Genomic DNA, 15,577 nt, shown 5'->3' with positions numbered 1-15,577 from the left:
GTAAAGATGAAATTATGGGTATTTACGTCCTTTTCCCCCAATAGTATTTTAACAAATGAAAAACACCTTAATAGGTATTCCCAAAATAATTCTTATGAGTTTGTAATAAAAAACGAGGAGAAGGACTTGAATACACGCATCGCTGACTCAAAGATGGTCCCCCACGCCGGCCCCCACCCCCTGCCAAGAATCCCGCTCCGCAGAGCGCGCTGAGCTCTGCGGCCCGCGCCGGAAGTGGGCGTGGCTCGCCCGCGGCTTGCTGGGACTTGTATTTCGGGGCTCTAGGCGCGCGAGCCGGCAGCATCCGGAATGCGGCCCCTGCAGGTGTGGGGTTCCACGTGGGAGGTGAGACTGGCCGGGCTTCCCTGGCCGCTGACAGAGGCGTTCAGGGGTCAGGAAATGGGTGTGCTGCGGCGAAGGCGCTGGGCCGGCGAGGCGCGGAAGCCGGGAGGGCGGCGATGGTAGGGCACGCGACCAGCGGAGGCGCGGCCCGCAGCGGCACGTGTGTCCCGGCGCCGCATTTCCGAGCTGCTGCGCCCCCGGAGCCTGGCTGCGGCCACAGCGAAGGCTGTCGGGCAGTGCAGCTGAGCGGCCGAGCTTCCGATGGCCCCTCCTCCCGCCTGGCCGAGCTCTGGCCTGGGCCGGCTGGGGGCTTCGTGGTTGGCCACGCCGGCCTTTTCCTCGCCTGTGACCGGCGTGATTGCAGGGGGTTTTCGGTGGACGTTAGGCGACGGAGGGGGGCTCCTGTAAGAGACTGAGGTTTCTGCCCGCAGCACTGCCTTCGCTGAAAAGAGCTTGCATCTGAGCCCCCGCACCGCAGGAACGAGCCACGCTCCTGAGAATGAGGTCGGGGAAGGCGTCTTGGGCAACCGAAACCCATCCCGAGAAGCGGTCATATAACCCGAGAGCTCCTCTTAACTAGAACTTTAGGACAGAGATCGGCAAAGTCTGAGGAAATGGGCACGGCTTAGAGCTGCCAGCGGCTGCGGAATTTACTTAGCTTCTTGGTTTTTTGGGGGGAGGACTTGGCTTGTTTAATCGAAAGCCCTGTGGAGAGAGATGAAGATGGTGACAGAAAATGCGTCACCTCTCACCTCATGGAGGGAGTGCTAGTGGAAGGGTTGACTGAAGAAGCGTCAGAGGCAGGAGCTGGGTAACTTTCCCTGCAGTCTTGCTGGACTTGATTTTCATGGCTTTTTCTCTTTCCCTAACTCTGCCTTTCCAGGAACCCATCCCCACTGGGAGTAAGAAATGACCGAGGTTCGGGTGAGTTGGCGCTCCATTTCTCCTAAAATGCCATCTCTCTGAAACGTCCCTGTGCCATGTGTTGTTTTCTTTATTGTCAGGCCCCCAGTACGGTATTTTATAGCTATGGTTATAGGGACATTAAGATACTAAGGACGTGTAGCTAGCAGATGATGTCACCAGGGTCTGCACAGATAGTTTTCACTGGCCCATCCTACCCAAGAATTTATTCCACTCCTCAGAGCAGTGGGCTGTGCCCTCCTGGGGAGCATCTGGAAGCCTACCTTTTCCTGCCAGACATTTCGCTCACATTGAAAGTCATTCCAAGCTATTCCATACTCATCCCAGTGCTAAGTGGTCTCAGCAAAACAGAATGATAAACCACGGTGCTTTTCTTCAAGGAGCTTACCATTTTGATTAGCATATTATATTACCTGTACACAAAAAATATGCATATTAATAGTGATAATTTGTTAACTATGAAAGAGTCAAAAACAAGGAAATTCGTTAAATGGCAGCACAGTGGTTACAAAATCACTCTAGAAATGCTTCTCAACCAGGCTAGTCTCTGTGGTGTTTTTTTAAGAACTAAGCTTCCTTCTCTCTTCCAGACCTAGTGAAAGGAGAGTTTCACTCCTTTTTTATTCTTTTGATCTTTGTACATCCAAAGGTTTATTGTGAAATACTCTCTATACACTTGATATAAGTGTCTCTAGGGTAGGTAAAATGAGTTATTCATCCTTTATACTCAGGTTGATTTGTTCTCTTTCACTAGCATGTCTACATATTTAACTGTCCCAGTAAATTTTAAATTACCAAGTCATACTTTTTTAAAGAGAGTTCTCATTTGTCTCTGTAAAACCATCTGTAGGAGGTTACCTCAAAATTAACCCTTAGGCTCCCAGGGTATTCAAGATGGTCAGCCTCCACATAGAATCCCACGGTGTTTGAGATGGTCGGCCCCCTCTTTGCCCTGTCCTGGCGTTTTCTGGTGGAGAGCTCTAACTCGGCTAACTGAGAAAGCCGAAGGAAAGTGCCTTGTCCTTTGTTGCAGAGAGCAGCAGGCCAGAAATAAATCCCGTGTTTTTTAACTTCAGGCTGTTCTTTCTCCGTTCACTAAACAGGTCATCACACCAGAAATTGTTTGAATAAAATATCAGACTGCGTTTTAAGGAAAAAAAAATGTTTTTTAACACTACCAGCAAAGGCCATCTTTTTGCTTGGCAAATACAGCCCTCACACACGAGCTCTTAGAAAAATCTGTTTAGAGGACAGTAAGCTGTCTTGAGGTACTGAGAGCATGGCTTCTCTGTGCCCTGAAAAGTAATTGAGGACTTGAAGGGAGACTAACCTGAGTAGAATCAATACATTTTCCTTCCTTCACTTCTGCCTGCTCCCTAATGGTTAATTATTCACTGCTGCTGCAACTGGGGATTGCTAGTTTAGTAAATTTTGAGATTCTGGTGTGTGTTACACAACAACTTTTTTAATTTAAAGAAAGGACTTAATTCCAGTCACTGTGTGTTTTCTATGTACCACACATTGTCCTTAGGTCTGCTGAAAGGCGGGAGTGTTAGTTAACCCTGCCCTTCCTCTGTGACATTGGGTAAATCACTTCACCCTTATGAACTTTGGTTTTTTCATCTGTAAACTGAGGGTCTTAGGCTTGACTGTCTTGAAGTTTTCTTTTAGTTGTGTTATTTATTATTCATTTAAATTGAATATGAACTTATATTTATCTTTCAGATTCCAAGTCAATTGTGGTAGTTGCTGGGGATTTAAAGATGAGTTGAGGCCAGGCGTGGTGGCTCACACCTGTAATCCCAGTACTTTGGGAGGCTGAGTGGGGAGGATCACTTGAGGTCAGGAGTTCGAGACCAGCCTGGCCAACATGGCAAAACCCCGTCTCTACTAAAATTATAAAAATTAGCCGGGCGTGGTGGTGGGTGCCTGTAATCCCAGCTACTCAGGAGGCTGAGGCAGGAGAATTGCTTAAACCCAGGAGGTGGAGGTTGCAGTGAGCCAAGATCGTGACCCTGCCCTCCAGCCTGGGTGACGGAGTGAGACTCCATCTCAAAAAAAAATAAAATAAAAAGATTTGTTGTGCCCCCTATGAACCAATTCTCACCCCTTGGAGACATTATTGTCCCTGAGAATGCATGGTATGTCCACTTACAGGAGGAACTGTTACACATTTAATGCTGTTCAACTCTCCTTTCTATTTTGATAAGCCTAAAATTATTTTCCTTTTTAAGTTCCCTTCTTGTATTCCCACTTTTGTCAGTATTAAAGTTGTTCCAGTCTCCTAGTTTAGAAATGGGCCATGACTGTATTCAGTTTCTCTTGGGCCAGGCATGGTGGCTCATGCCTGTAATCCCAGCTACTTGGGAGGCTGATGTGAGAGAATCGCTTGAGCCCAGGAAGTGGGGGTTGCAGTCAGCTGAGATAGCGCCAGTGCACTCCAGCCTAGGAGACACTGTGTGACCCCATCTCAAAAAAAAAAAAAGAAGCAGATTTATTTTGAGTAGGCAGCCATTGGATCAGGAAACGGTATGCTCTGATTGACCCAGTATCACTGTGACTACTCTGTAGAGAGTGATTTACAGGTAGACAAAAGTGAAATAGGAGATGGGCTTCCAATTTCAAGCTCTGCTCTAGGTTTTCATTTTTATTAACATAAAATGGAACAAACTTGTTGAACATTTTCCTTTTTTGCAAGTAAGACATAAAAGTCTCAAAAACTCAAACAACACAGTATAATGTGAAATCAAATCACTTTCTATGAACTCTATATTTATATATGTACAAGTATATGCATTAAAATTTTATGAGATTACACTGTGCGTATTTTTAATTTGCTGTTTTATGCAGTATGTGTTAGAGTTTTTTTCTGCCACGTTAACTCCCTATAAAAGGACCCCTTTTCTCATGTCAGTATTTTCTCCTAATGTTGTACACTCATTCTCCATAGTATTTTTTTTCTTCTTCTTCTTCTTTTAGACGAAGTCTCACTCTGTCACCCAGGCTAGAGTGCAGTGGCACAATCTCGGCTCACTGTAAGCTCCACCTCCCAGGTTCAAGTGATTCTCCTGACTCAGCTTCCTGAGTAGCTGGGACTATAGGTGCCTGCTATCACATCCTGCTCTTTTTTGTATATTTAGAAGAGACTGGGTTTCACTGTGTTGACCAGGCTGATCTCGAACTCCTGACCTCAAGTAATCCACCCACCTCAGCCTCCCAAAGTGCTGGGATTACAGGCATGAGCCACCGTGCCTGGCCTCATTCTTCACATTATTTTAAACATTTTTTTAAAAGCTAACATCACACTTTCATTAAAATGCACCTTTCATAAAATTCCTCCCCCATTCATTTTCACATACCTACAATTTCTATAACCACTAGCCTACTTCCAAGTACTGTACGATATGGCTGTTGAAGCAATATCCTTTCAAATCCATTTAATCATTTCACCCCATTTCATGATTTAACTGCTACAAACTGCCCTGTTTTTCTTTTGTCGTTTTTCTTTTTCATTTTTGCCATTACTTTTGAAATGTGTAGACAAAGTGATACATTCACCTGGGTAAAACAAGTTGTATGGACAGCTCATAGTGAAAATGTTCCTGTTTCCTGACTGCTGCTCCATCAGCCACAATGTGGCTTCCAAAGGCACTCAGTTTTCATCTTTCTAGCTGTTCCATATTGGGTTTGTCTTCCTACTCCACACGATATGTTTATACATAGTTACTCTTCTAAATAAACAATAAATGCATTCACATGGTTAAAAAATAAATATAAAAGGTGCACAATGAAAAGTTTCTTTCATGTCTGTAGCTCTTGTCTATCCAGGTTCTGGTCATTGGCCCTTAAAAAGTGAGTAGTCTCCTGTAAATGTCATTTCACAAATTATGCCTGGAAATCTGAAGAGTAAAGCTCTAAGTTGGAATGTTGAGTGCATATATTTATGACATTGATAATTGTCAAAATGTCCTTCATATCAGTTTACACTCACAAGTAATGTGTGTCTTCAGACTTCGGGTTTGTGCTAGTTTAACAGGTGGAAAATGGTACCTCAGTATCATTTAAATTTAGTGTATTGTGATATACTGTTATTTCTCCATTTATCAATATTTTGTAATTTCTATTGACTTCCCCATATTATAGATGAGGATGTAGCTTTTTCATATTACCTCCCCAAATGCCTAGCCTCCCAAGAATTTGTTAGAGTCATGTCAGTGATGAATGCTTACATTGCTTTGACTTTGTAATTAGTTGTTCACTATAGAGTCAAGTAGTACAATATGATTATAGTTCCTTTTTTATTTTTTTATTTTTCCTCTGACACTAATACTTGCCTTTTAAAAATATATTTTATTTGGGGGGTTTTGACTCCATACTGTTATTGTAGAGTTTTATTTTTTTCTTTTATTTTTCAACTATGGTTTTGGGGTTTGAGGGTTTTTGTTTTGTTTTGTATTTTGTAGAGAGAGGGTTTTGCCATGTTGCATACACTGGTCTCGAACTCCTGAGCTCAAGCAATCACCTCGCCTCAGCCTCCCAAAATGCTGGGATTACAGACATGAACCACCACGCTTGGCCTAATTATGTATTTTATTGACTTCTTGGCTTACTGTTATTTCTTGTAGCATGTATCCTTTTTCTTAAATTTTAAAAAATTTTCCTATAGTATATTCCTGAGTGATTGTTTTAGTAATTGAATCTTTTCATGTTTGAAAGAGTGTCTATTTTTTCCTCTCTTTGAAATGGTTAATTGGCTGGTTAAAAATTACAATTTCCCAATGACTTTTAACCCAAAATTTGAAGATATTGAAGATTTGCAATATTGCCAATTATTTGTTCAGTGTCAATATAATTCTCACTTATTTGCACATAACCTGGCTTTTCTGTTTGGAAGCTTTTAGCATTTTGTGGTTTTTTGTTGTTGTTGTTTGTTTGTTTTTTCCTTGAAGTCCTGAGGTTTTAAAAGAGTATGTTTAGTTCGGGGTGTTTTTACATACCATTTTTTTAGCATTTATTGGGCCCTGAATCTTGCATTCTAGGAAACATTTTTTTGTTGTTTTCTTTGATCATTTTCTCTCCATGTGTTCGATCTTCACTGTCCTCATGCAACTCCTTGGAGATGGGCTTTTACTTTTATCTTTCTATCTGTCTGTCTTTTCATATGCATTCTTGGAGAATTCCTCAATCTTCCATCTTAGCCATGTGTTCATTTTACTATTTAACTCATCTAAATTGCAGGCCTTTGACTAAAACAGCCTGACATATCTAGGAAACAAGTTACATAACCTATCATCATCTTCAGTCATTTTATTTAGAATTATTATTTTCATAGCAATATGTTTATATTTTATTATTAGATTGTGTTTAAATATGATATTCACTCCAGTGTTTCTGGGATTTTAATTATGTACCTTTTAAATTCTGTTTGTCTCCTTATATATTTTTTCAAAATTCTTGTGTTCTCAGTATGATATTGGAGTGTGTCCTCAACCCATGCTTGACCCACTTTGGCATGTATGTGTGTTCTACTTTAGGGGACGCTTCTGCTGATTGGGCTAGGGAGGGAGGTAATAAGAATTCAGATGGTAGATGTTGTAGGCCTTTTTTTTTTCTTTTTTTTTTCTTCTTTTTTTTTGACAGTTGGCAGAGCTAAGTGAGGTTTTATTTTAGGAAAAATAAAAAATTTGAATTGTTTTGTAGCTGGATGTGTGGGCAAGGGGGCTACCCAGGTAGTAAACTCCCCCCACGGGTGGTCTAAGGGCTAGGGCTGAGCCTCAGGTGGGCCTCCTATTCCCTGTACTCCCCTGCACAGTGGTGTAGGCCATTTTTTAAGGCCACCTCTTTTGCCACTGAGTTACTGGGGGCATGCTCTGCTTCTTCATTTCCAGCCCTGGGCTATCTTCCTTGTCAGAACTCCCATTAAAAAGATTAGCTTGAAGTTTTATCCTGGGCACTTATGTTGTCAGTTGCTGCTTTTTTGTTCCTCAATCCATCGGTCATTGTGTAGGTTTAGCATTACCTCAACCTCTGCTTCTCTGTTCAGTTCAGTTAACATTATTAGCAGTCTTTCTTTGGCAGATCATTTATTTTATTCTTGAGGCTTTATATGAGGCCACTGCTGCTAGCCATCCAATATTTCTATTTCTAAGAGGAAGAGGGTGGGCTGGGAGAATGCTGCTAACAGCAAAAACTAGCACAGCATGTTAGGAATGCCTAAGTTGAATTAAGAAATGTCTTTATCACTGTTTATTATTTTCTGAGACATAGACTCCAGGAAAATGGGGTCAGTGCTCCCTTACTTTGTAATAATTGATTCTGAGTTTGGTAATTGAATGTCTATGATTTCTTAAGATGTTTTACCCATGAGGAAGCCTTCTGTTATATATAATTTGAGCTGTACGTTTTTCCCCTGGTTTCTCCATCACTCCTAATCCATCTGCTCTTTATCATTTACGAGTTCCTCGATGTTTTTATTCTGATGATGTCGACCTTTCTGTTTTCCCAAGACTATTATAGATTTCTTGTCATTTCAGTGTAATATTAGGCTATTCACTCCATAACTGTTGTAGTAAGTCTGGGGGAGGGTTTTGTTTTGGTTTTGGTTTTTTAATATACCAGTAAGTCTAAACTCTGTATTCCTAGCACAGTTCTCTCACAGGACTTCCAGACCTATATATATCTCACTGCTTACTGACCAGTACTGCAAGAATGTTCCACTAACACCACAGATTATACAACGCAGATTTGAGTTTCTGCCCCCTTCCCTACTTCAGCCTCTTCCTCTTGCATTTCCTCCCTGATTATAGAGTACCATGGTACCCATTCACTCAGGCAGCAAACCCAAGGAACAGGCTTGGGGCCTCCTTTCTCTTCTAGGTTTAATTTATCATCACATGATCTAGAATGAATTTCTCCCATTCTCTCCACAACTATCATCCTTACTGTTTTTCTTATGATTTGCTATGGCAGCCATCTTGCTACCTAAAGTCTTACTTTCCAGTGGTGTTTATAGTCACAAAGTCAATTATTTCACTCTGAATTTAAATCCTTTAATAGTTTTCAATCCGTGCAGGGTTTAGCCCTAAGGTCCTTATTATTAGACACTAAGCCCTTTGCTCTGGCTCCTTACTTCCTCTCTGTGGCACATTCTTCACCACTCTTACCATTTTTATCTCCTTCATAAGAAGCCACTTGTAGTTTTCTTTAACATGTCATATTTTCTCTCCACGTTTCACTTCTTTTTTTTTTTTTTTTTTTTTTTTATTTCTTGTCATTTTCTCCCAGAAATCTTCCTAAACACCGGGGTCTGAGTTGAGTGTTCCTCTTCTGTACTTTCCTAGCTGGTTATGTATACATCTCTTGTACTGTATTGTACTATACATTCATCTACACCACTCACTTAGTATTATCATTATTTGGTATATTTGTCTTCCCAGGAAGCTTTAGCTTGTTAAGCAAAAGGATTTATATTTTCTTCCTTGTGTCCCCCATACCTATGAAAGCAGAATACCAATGAAATGCAAATTTACTTAAAGGAAAGTAGGCCGGGTATAGTGACTCATGCCTGTAATCCCAGCACTTTGGGAGGCTGACGCGGATGCATCACTTGAGGCCAGGAGTTTGAGACCAGCCTGGTCAACATGGTAAAACCGCATCTCTACTAAAAATACAAAAATTAGCTGGGCATGGTGGCGTGGGCCTATAATCCCAGTTACTCCTACTTGGGAGGCTGAGGTGGGGAAATTGCTTGAACCTGGGAGGTGGAGGTTGCAGTGAGACCAGATCACGCTGTTGCACTCTAGCCTGGGCAGTGGAGCAAGACTCTGTCTCAAAAAAAAAAAAAAAAAAAAGAAGTGAGATGAGATGAAATGTTACTGTTAGCAAGGATGTAGGACTTACAGGATTAGTTAGGGAAGACTTTCCTTGGCTATGCTTAAAAGCCAAGAGAAAATTTCTGTCTTGTACCCAGATACAAATGCACCCGACATTAACCCAAAGGACATGACTATAAGGACAAGCTGAACTTTTTCGTAGTTACTAAGCCTTCAGGCCTTAAGCACTCTCACTCTGAAATCTTGAAGTCTACCCTTTGTTCTTACCACTGAATTCTCTCTGTTCCCTAGGAGACTTGAATGAAAATTCTGTGGAGAATCTTCAGCAGAAAGCACTTCAGGATCTGTTACATGAGCTTTCCTCCTGGCTAATTTTGGAAGGCATGGCCAGTACAATTACCGGAAGTCAGGATTGTATCGTGAATCATCAAGGGGAAGTGGATGAGGAGCCTGAACTAGACCTTTCCCCTTGTCAACAGTGGGGAGAAGCATCTTCTCGTATTTCCAGAAACAGGGACAGTGTGATGACTCTTCAAAGTGATTATTTCAAAAACAGTGAAAGTGAAACATATTTGCCTTTGAAAGTCCCAAGCCAAATAGACACACAATACTCTTCAGTGAAGTTCTGTAAGAATGAGCCTCAGGATCATCAGGAAAGCAAACATCTCTTTGTAAAGGAAGAAAGCACTGAGAGAAAAGTGATAAAGGGAGAAAGTTTTTCAGAGAACCTTCAAGTTAAAATGGTGTCTGATGGAAAAGAACTGGCCTCGCCATTGTTAAATGGTGAGGCAACTTGCCAGAATGGCCAGTTAAAAGAATCTTTGGATCCCATTAACTGTAACTGCAGAAACATTTATGGATGGAAATCACAGGTGGTCAGTTGTAGTCAGCAGAGAGCTCATACAGAGGAGAAACCCTGTGACCATAATAACTGTGGGAAAATACTTAACACCAGCCCAGATGGTCATCCATATGAGAAAATCCACACTGCAGAGAAACAATATGAATGTGGTCAGTGTGGTAAGAACTTCAGTCAAAGCTCAGAACTACTACTTCATCAGAGAGACCACACAGAAGAAAAACCCTACAAATGTGAACAGTGTGGGAAGGGCTTCACAAGGAGCTCGAGTCTGCTTATCCATCAGGCAGTCCACACAGATGAGAAGCCTTATAAGTGTGACAGGTGTGGGAAGGGCTTCACCAGGAGCTCAAGTCTGCTCATCCATCATGCTGTCCATACAGGCGAGAAACCTTATAAATGTGACAAGTGTGGGAAGGGCTTTAGTCAGAGCTCCAAACTACATATCCACCAGCGAGTCCACACTGGAGAAAAGCCCTATGAGTGTGGGGAGTGCGGTATGAGCTTCAGTCAGCGCTCAAACCTACACATCCACCAGCGAGTACACACAGGAGAGAGGCCCTACAAGTGTGGCGAGTGTGGGAAGGGCTTCAGTCAGAGCTCGAACCTTCACATTCACCGGTGCATCCACACGGGAGAGAAGCCTTACCAATGCTATGAGTGTGGGAAGGGTTTCAGCCAGAGCTCGGATCTTCGCATCCATCTCAGAGTCCACACTGGGGAGAAGCCCTATCACTGTGGCAAGTGTGGGAAGGGATTTAGCCAGAGTTCCAAACTCCTCATCCACCAGAGAGTACATACTGGAGAGAAGCCCTATGAGTGCAGCAAGTGTGGGAAGGGCTTCAGCCAGAGCTCCAACCTTCACATCCACCAGCGGGTTCATAAGAAAGATCCTCGCTAAGTGACATTTGCCCGTTCAGGTCTTCACAGCGCTCATACTGTAAAAACTGTTAAATATTTAGTATCACTCTTACCTTTATATTCTACAAAGGAGAGAGATGTAAGGGTTATTTAGATGTGTTTCCTCACTGAAAAAATCATTCATTCAAAGTATTTAAGTATCAAGCACTTTTTTATGCTGTACAATGAATGGATTGTTCTTAGTTTCAGATGGGCAGAGTAAAAGTGTCTCTACTTTACAGTTCAACTACATATTCTACCCAGCATTTTAATGGCAAGAACTTTATATTTATTCTCAAGCAGGGCATGTTTTCCTTTGTTCACATTCTCTGAGAAATTGAAACTCTGGTTCCTCTTCAAATTATGTGCTTTGTGTTTTTCATATTTCTTTCCAGTCCTGATTAGCCACCTCCAAACTATGATTGTACACTGTGTCCATTTTAGGCCAAGAGGGCAGTTGGAAATACAAGGGACATGGAAATCCTTGTGTTTATTGCAGACAGGTACAATAGTTTATAGCCACACAACAAAAAGCTGGAAGAGAGTTACTCATGTAGTACATTCCCATATACCATTTTGATAGGAAGTTGAACAGCCCCTCCCAGGCAACTATTCAGGAACATAAGTAGTCCTTTTTGGTGAGTACAGCTAGTTTATTGGGATACTTCCAGAGTGAATGTGAGGGAGGGTCCAAAGTAACATGCCTGGCACTCTGGGAGGCTGAAGAGGGTGCATCACTTGAGCCTAGGAGTTCGTGACCAGCCTGGGCAACATGGCAAAACCTTGTCTCTACAAAAAAGTGCAAAATTTGCTGGTGTGCTGGCACACAGCTTCAGACGCAGCTACTCAGGAGGGTACCTAAGAGCAGGTGATAACAAATAGGTTCCAGAGGCAGAGCTGGAAAAATGAATACATAAGGAGCAGGGGGCAGCTTAGAGGCTGCAGAAATCACGTTGGGTCTTGATAAGCTAAAAATGGCTAGCAGAGAAAGTGTTCAAGAATGTGCTCTTGTTAAACATGTCTCATCACATTGGACAACAGTAAGATGCAAGGAAAATTTTAATTTATCAAACTACAGCAATAAGGAGAATAGGAGAAAGACTATCAGCAAATGAAAATTTGAAAGATGGAAAGATAGCCAGTAGAGCAGAAGCAGGCACAGTTACGCTGCTTACATATGGGGATAAGGAAAAGAAGGAACCAGTTTGGCTCCAGGCTCAGAAATGCTTAGTACCTTGGAGGATGGGAGTGAGATGTGAAGAGAAAGCAGTGAAACTAATGGCCATTTGTATATGGAACATTCCTCCTCATTACATAAACACACAGACTGCTCCCCAACTCCTGTACATGGCTGACCAGAGGTTTAACGTCCAGCAAGAGATGGGAAGTTTCTTCTCTGCAGAAGTTGAATGGCCCCAAGGGAAAGACCTCTATATTGTGGAAATTTGGGAATTCTACAGCAAAGCTACTTTCTAGCTTAAGTACACATAAAACAGCTTCAAAATTCATGAAATAAAAACTGGCAAAATTGAAAAAGGCACAATTTCAATTATAGTTAGATATTTAATCAAGTAATTGATAGCACAAGTCACTTAGGAGATATAAGCCTTGAGTAGTACTATCAACTAACTTGACTAATTGACATTTGTAGAACACTTCACTCATTAGCATGATATATTAATTTTTTTTTATTTTTTAGGGACAGTGTCACTCTTTCACCCAGGCTGGAGTGCAGTGGTGCAATTGGTTAACTGCAACCGTGAACTACTGGGCTCAATCAATCCTCCTGCCTCAGCCTCCAGAGTAGCTAGGACTATAGGCATGTGCCACCACACCCAGCTATTTTTTATTTTTGTAGGCATGGGGTCTAGCTCTGTTGCCCAGGCTGGTTTTGAACTCCCAGGCTCAAGCAGTCCTCCCTCTGGGACCTCCCAAAGCACTGGGATTACAGATGTGAGCCACTGCACAACCTGTATACATTCTTTTTAAGTGTGCCTACTATGGAGTATAACAAAACAGTCTTAAAATTTTTTAAAGAATGAAAACCATACAAGGTATATTCTCATCAGGACAGAATTAAGTAAGAGACCAATAACAAAGATGTCCAAAAAATCTCTTAATATTTGGAAATTAAACATCATACTCGTAAATGAGCAATAAAGAGAAAGAAAAATTTGAAAATATTTTGAACTGAATGAGTGTCAGAATTTGTGAAATGTAGCTAAAGCAGTGCTTAGAGGTGAAATCAGAGTATTAAATACTTAGATAAAAAGATTTCAATTCGATAGTCTAAACTTCTACCTTATGAAATGAGAAAAAGAACAGAAATAATCCAAAGCAAGTAGAATAGGAGATGATAAAGAGCTAAAACTCACAAAATTACAAGTAGACAAACAATAAAGAAAATTTAATGGAACCAAAACCTGGCTCTCTGAAAGGATTGAAAGAATTCCTAGTGTCAGGAATGAAAGAGGAAATATCACTATAGGTCCTATACACCAAGAAGGTAATACAGGAATTTTATTAGTAACTTAATTAATGCCAATAAATTCAGCAACTTAAATGGAATTAAAAATCGTAAGGAATATAGAACCAAAGCCCACTCAAGAGAGAGAGAACTTGAATAGTCCTGTTAAATTGAATTTGTAGCTGATAACCTTCCCCCAAAGAAAAGTCATGAGACCAACATTACCCAGATACCAAAGTCAGAAAGGACATCATAGGAAAAACTCATAGATCAACATCTCTTAATATAGACATAAAAATCCTTTTTAAAATACCAAGTTGAACACAGCAGTCTATAAAAGGAAACACATATGGCCAAGTAGGGTTTATCCTAGAAATGCAAGCTTTAACATTCAAAAAGCAATATGTTTCATACTAATATTAAAAAGAAAAACCACATAATTTTTTTAATGTAGGAAAACAGTTGAAAAAATTTAACACCCATTCATGATAAAACCGCTCAGTTGATTAGGAATTAAATTGAGCTTCCACAATCTAAGAGCAAGCATCTGTGGGAGAACCTACATCTGACATCATACTTAATGGTGAAGTAAAAAGCACTTTTCTCCTAAGATTGGAAACAAGGTAAAGGTGTCTAGTCACCACTTCCAGTCAACCTTGTAGTGGATGTCCTAGCCAGTACAATAAGCCAATAAAAAAGAGACTGGGTGTGGTAGCTCATGCGTATACTGGCATTCTGGGAGGCCAAGGTGGGAAGATTGCTTGGGTTTAGGAGTTCAAGACTAGCCTGGACAACATAGTGAGACCTCATTTCTACCAAAACTTAAATAAAAATTAGCCAGGCATGGTGGCATGTGCCTGTAGTACCACCTACTCAGGAGGCTGAACAGGAGGATCACTGGAGGCCCAGGAGGTCAAGGCTGCAGGGAGCTGTGATCGCACCACTGCACTCCAGCCTGGGTGACAGAGTGAGACCCTGTCTCAAGAAAAGGGATACAGAATGTGAAAGAATGCATGAGACTGTTTGCTGTGACATGATTGTCTATATGGAAAAGCATAAAAGTGTCTGAAAATGTTTTTAAAACTAGTAAGTATGTTTAGCAAGGTCACAGGATACAAGCTCAATATTTTCAAAAAGTTGAAATTATGAAAACAGCATCAAAATCATGAAATATAGGGACAAAGTTATTAGACCTGTACTAAAGCTACAAAACATGTATTAATGCTAGAAGAAAGTAAAGAAGTCCTAAAATAAATAGATACACTGTATTCATGAGTTATAAACCTGAAGGACCTACAAAGTCAAAACTATTTTTTAAGATTTCTTTTTTCTTATTTGAGATGGAGTCTCCTTCCGTCACCCAGGCTGGAGTGCAGTGGCACGATCTCGGCTCACTGCAACCTCTGCCTTCTGGGTTCAAGTGATTCTTCTCCCTCAGCCTCCCAAGTAGCTGGGATTACGGTGTGTGCCACCATGCCTGGCTAATTTTTTTGTATCTTTAGTAGAAATGGGGTTTCACCATGTTGACCAGGCCGATCTTGAACTCCTGACCTTAGGTGTTCCACCCGCCTCAGCCTCCCAAAGTGCTGGGATTACAGACTTTTTTCAAGACTAAAGCTATAGTGATCAAGATAGAATGGTACTGCATCTAGGATACACATACAGGCAAACAGAATTGGACTCACCCATATATTTTCAAGTGGTTTTCAACAAAGATGCAAAGATAAAGGGAAAAGATAGAGTTTTCAACACAGTTCTGTAACAACTGAAATTTTGTATAGGGGAAAAATGAGTAATATAAGCATGAAAACCATAAAGTGCCTAGAAGAAAATCTTCATTAAAGAGGACATGAAAAACATAAATCTTAGAAGAAAAAATTAAGTTGGGTTTTATCACTTTTAAAACTTATGTTGTTTGAAACTTCATATTAAGAAAATGAAAGTTATGGAGTAGGAGGAAATATTTATACAACAAATATCTGATGAAGAGGGACTTACATACAGAATATATTAAAGACTCTTACAACCCAGTAATTCAGAAAAACGTTCAAAACTGGGCAAAAGGCCAGGCCCGGTATCTCACGCCTGTAATCCCAGTACTGTGGGAGGCTGAGGCAGGCGGATCACCTGAGGTCAAGAGTTTGGGACCAGCCTGGTCAACATGGTGAAACTCCGTCTCTACTAAAAATACAAAAAATAAAATAGCTGGGCATGGTGGCGCTCGCCTGCAATCTCACCTACTTGGGAGGCTGA

The 15,577-nt window shown here is 41.2% G+C and overlaps 1 protein-coding gene across 3 annotated transcripts; it reads left to right on the top strand.

Moving 5' to 3' along the window:
• The first annotated feature begins 268 nt into the window (after positions 1–268).
• ZNF239 (zinc finger protein 239) lies at positions 269–11,646 on the top strand. Of its 3 annotated transcripts, none has more exons than XM_007962470.3 (3): positions 269–345; positions 1,226–1,266; positions 9,390–11,646. In XM_007962470.3, exon 3 carries the CDS (start codon positions 9,482–9,484, stop codon positions 10,856–10,858), a length of 1,377 nt encoding a protein of 458 aa, XP_007960661.3. In that variant the 5' UTR covers positions 269–345; positions 1,226–1,266; positions 9,390–9,481; the 3' UTR covers positions 10,859–11,646. The 3 variants fall into 3 exon arrangements, with proteins under 3 accessions (XP_007960661.3, XP_007960662.3, XP_007960660.3); XM_007962469.3 differs by lacking the exon at positions 269–345 and adding an exon at positions 354–846; XM_007962471.3 differs by lacking the exon at positions 1,226–1,266.
• The last annotated feature ends 3,931 nt before the right edge of the window (positions 11,647–15,577 follow it).

The sequence above is a fragment of the Chlorocebus sabaeus genome, chromosome 9 (genome assembly GCF_047675955.1).
Source record: "Chlorocebus sabaeus isolate Y175 chromosome 9, mChlSab1.0.hap1, whole genome shotgun sequence".
Classification (NCBI taxonomy): domain Eukaryota; kingdom Metazoa; phylum Chordata; class Mammalia; order Primates; family Cercopithecidae; genus Chlorocebus; species Chlorocebus sabaeus.
Note: the sequence above shows the minus strand (reverse complement) of the source record. Positions and strands in the feature narration are given on the sequence as shown.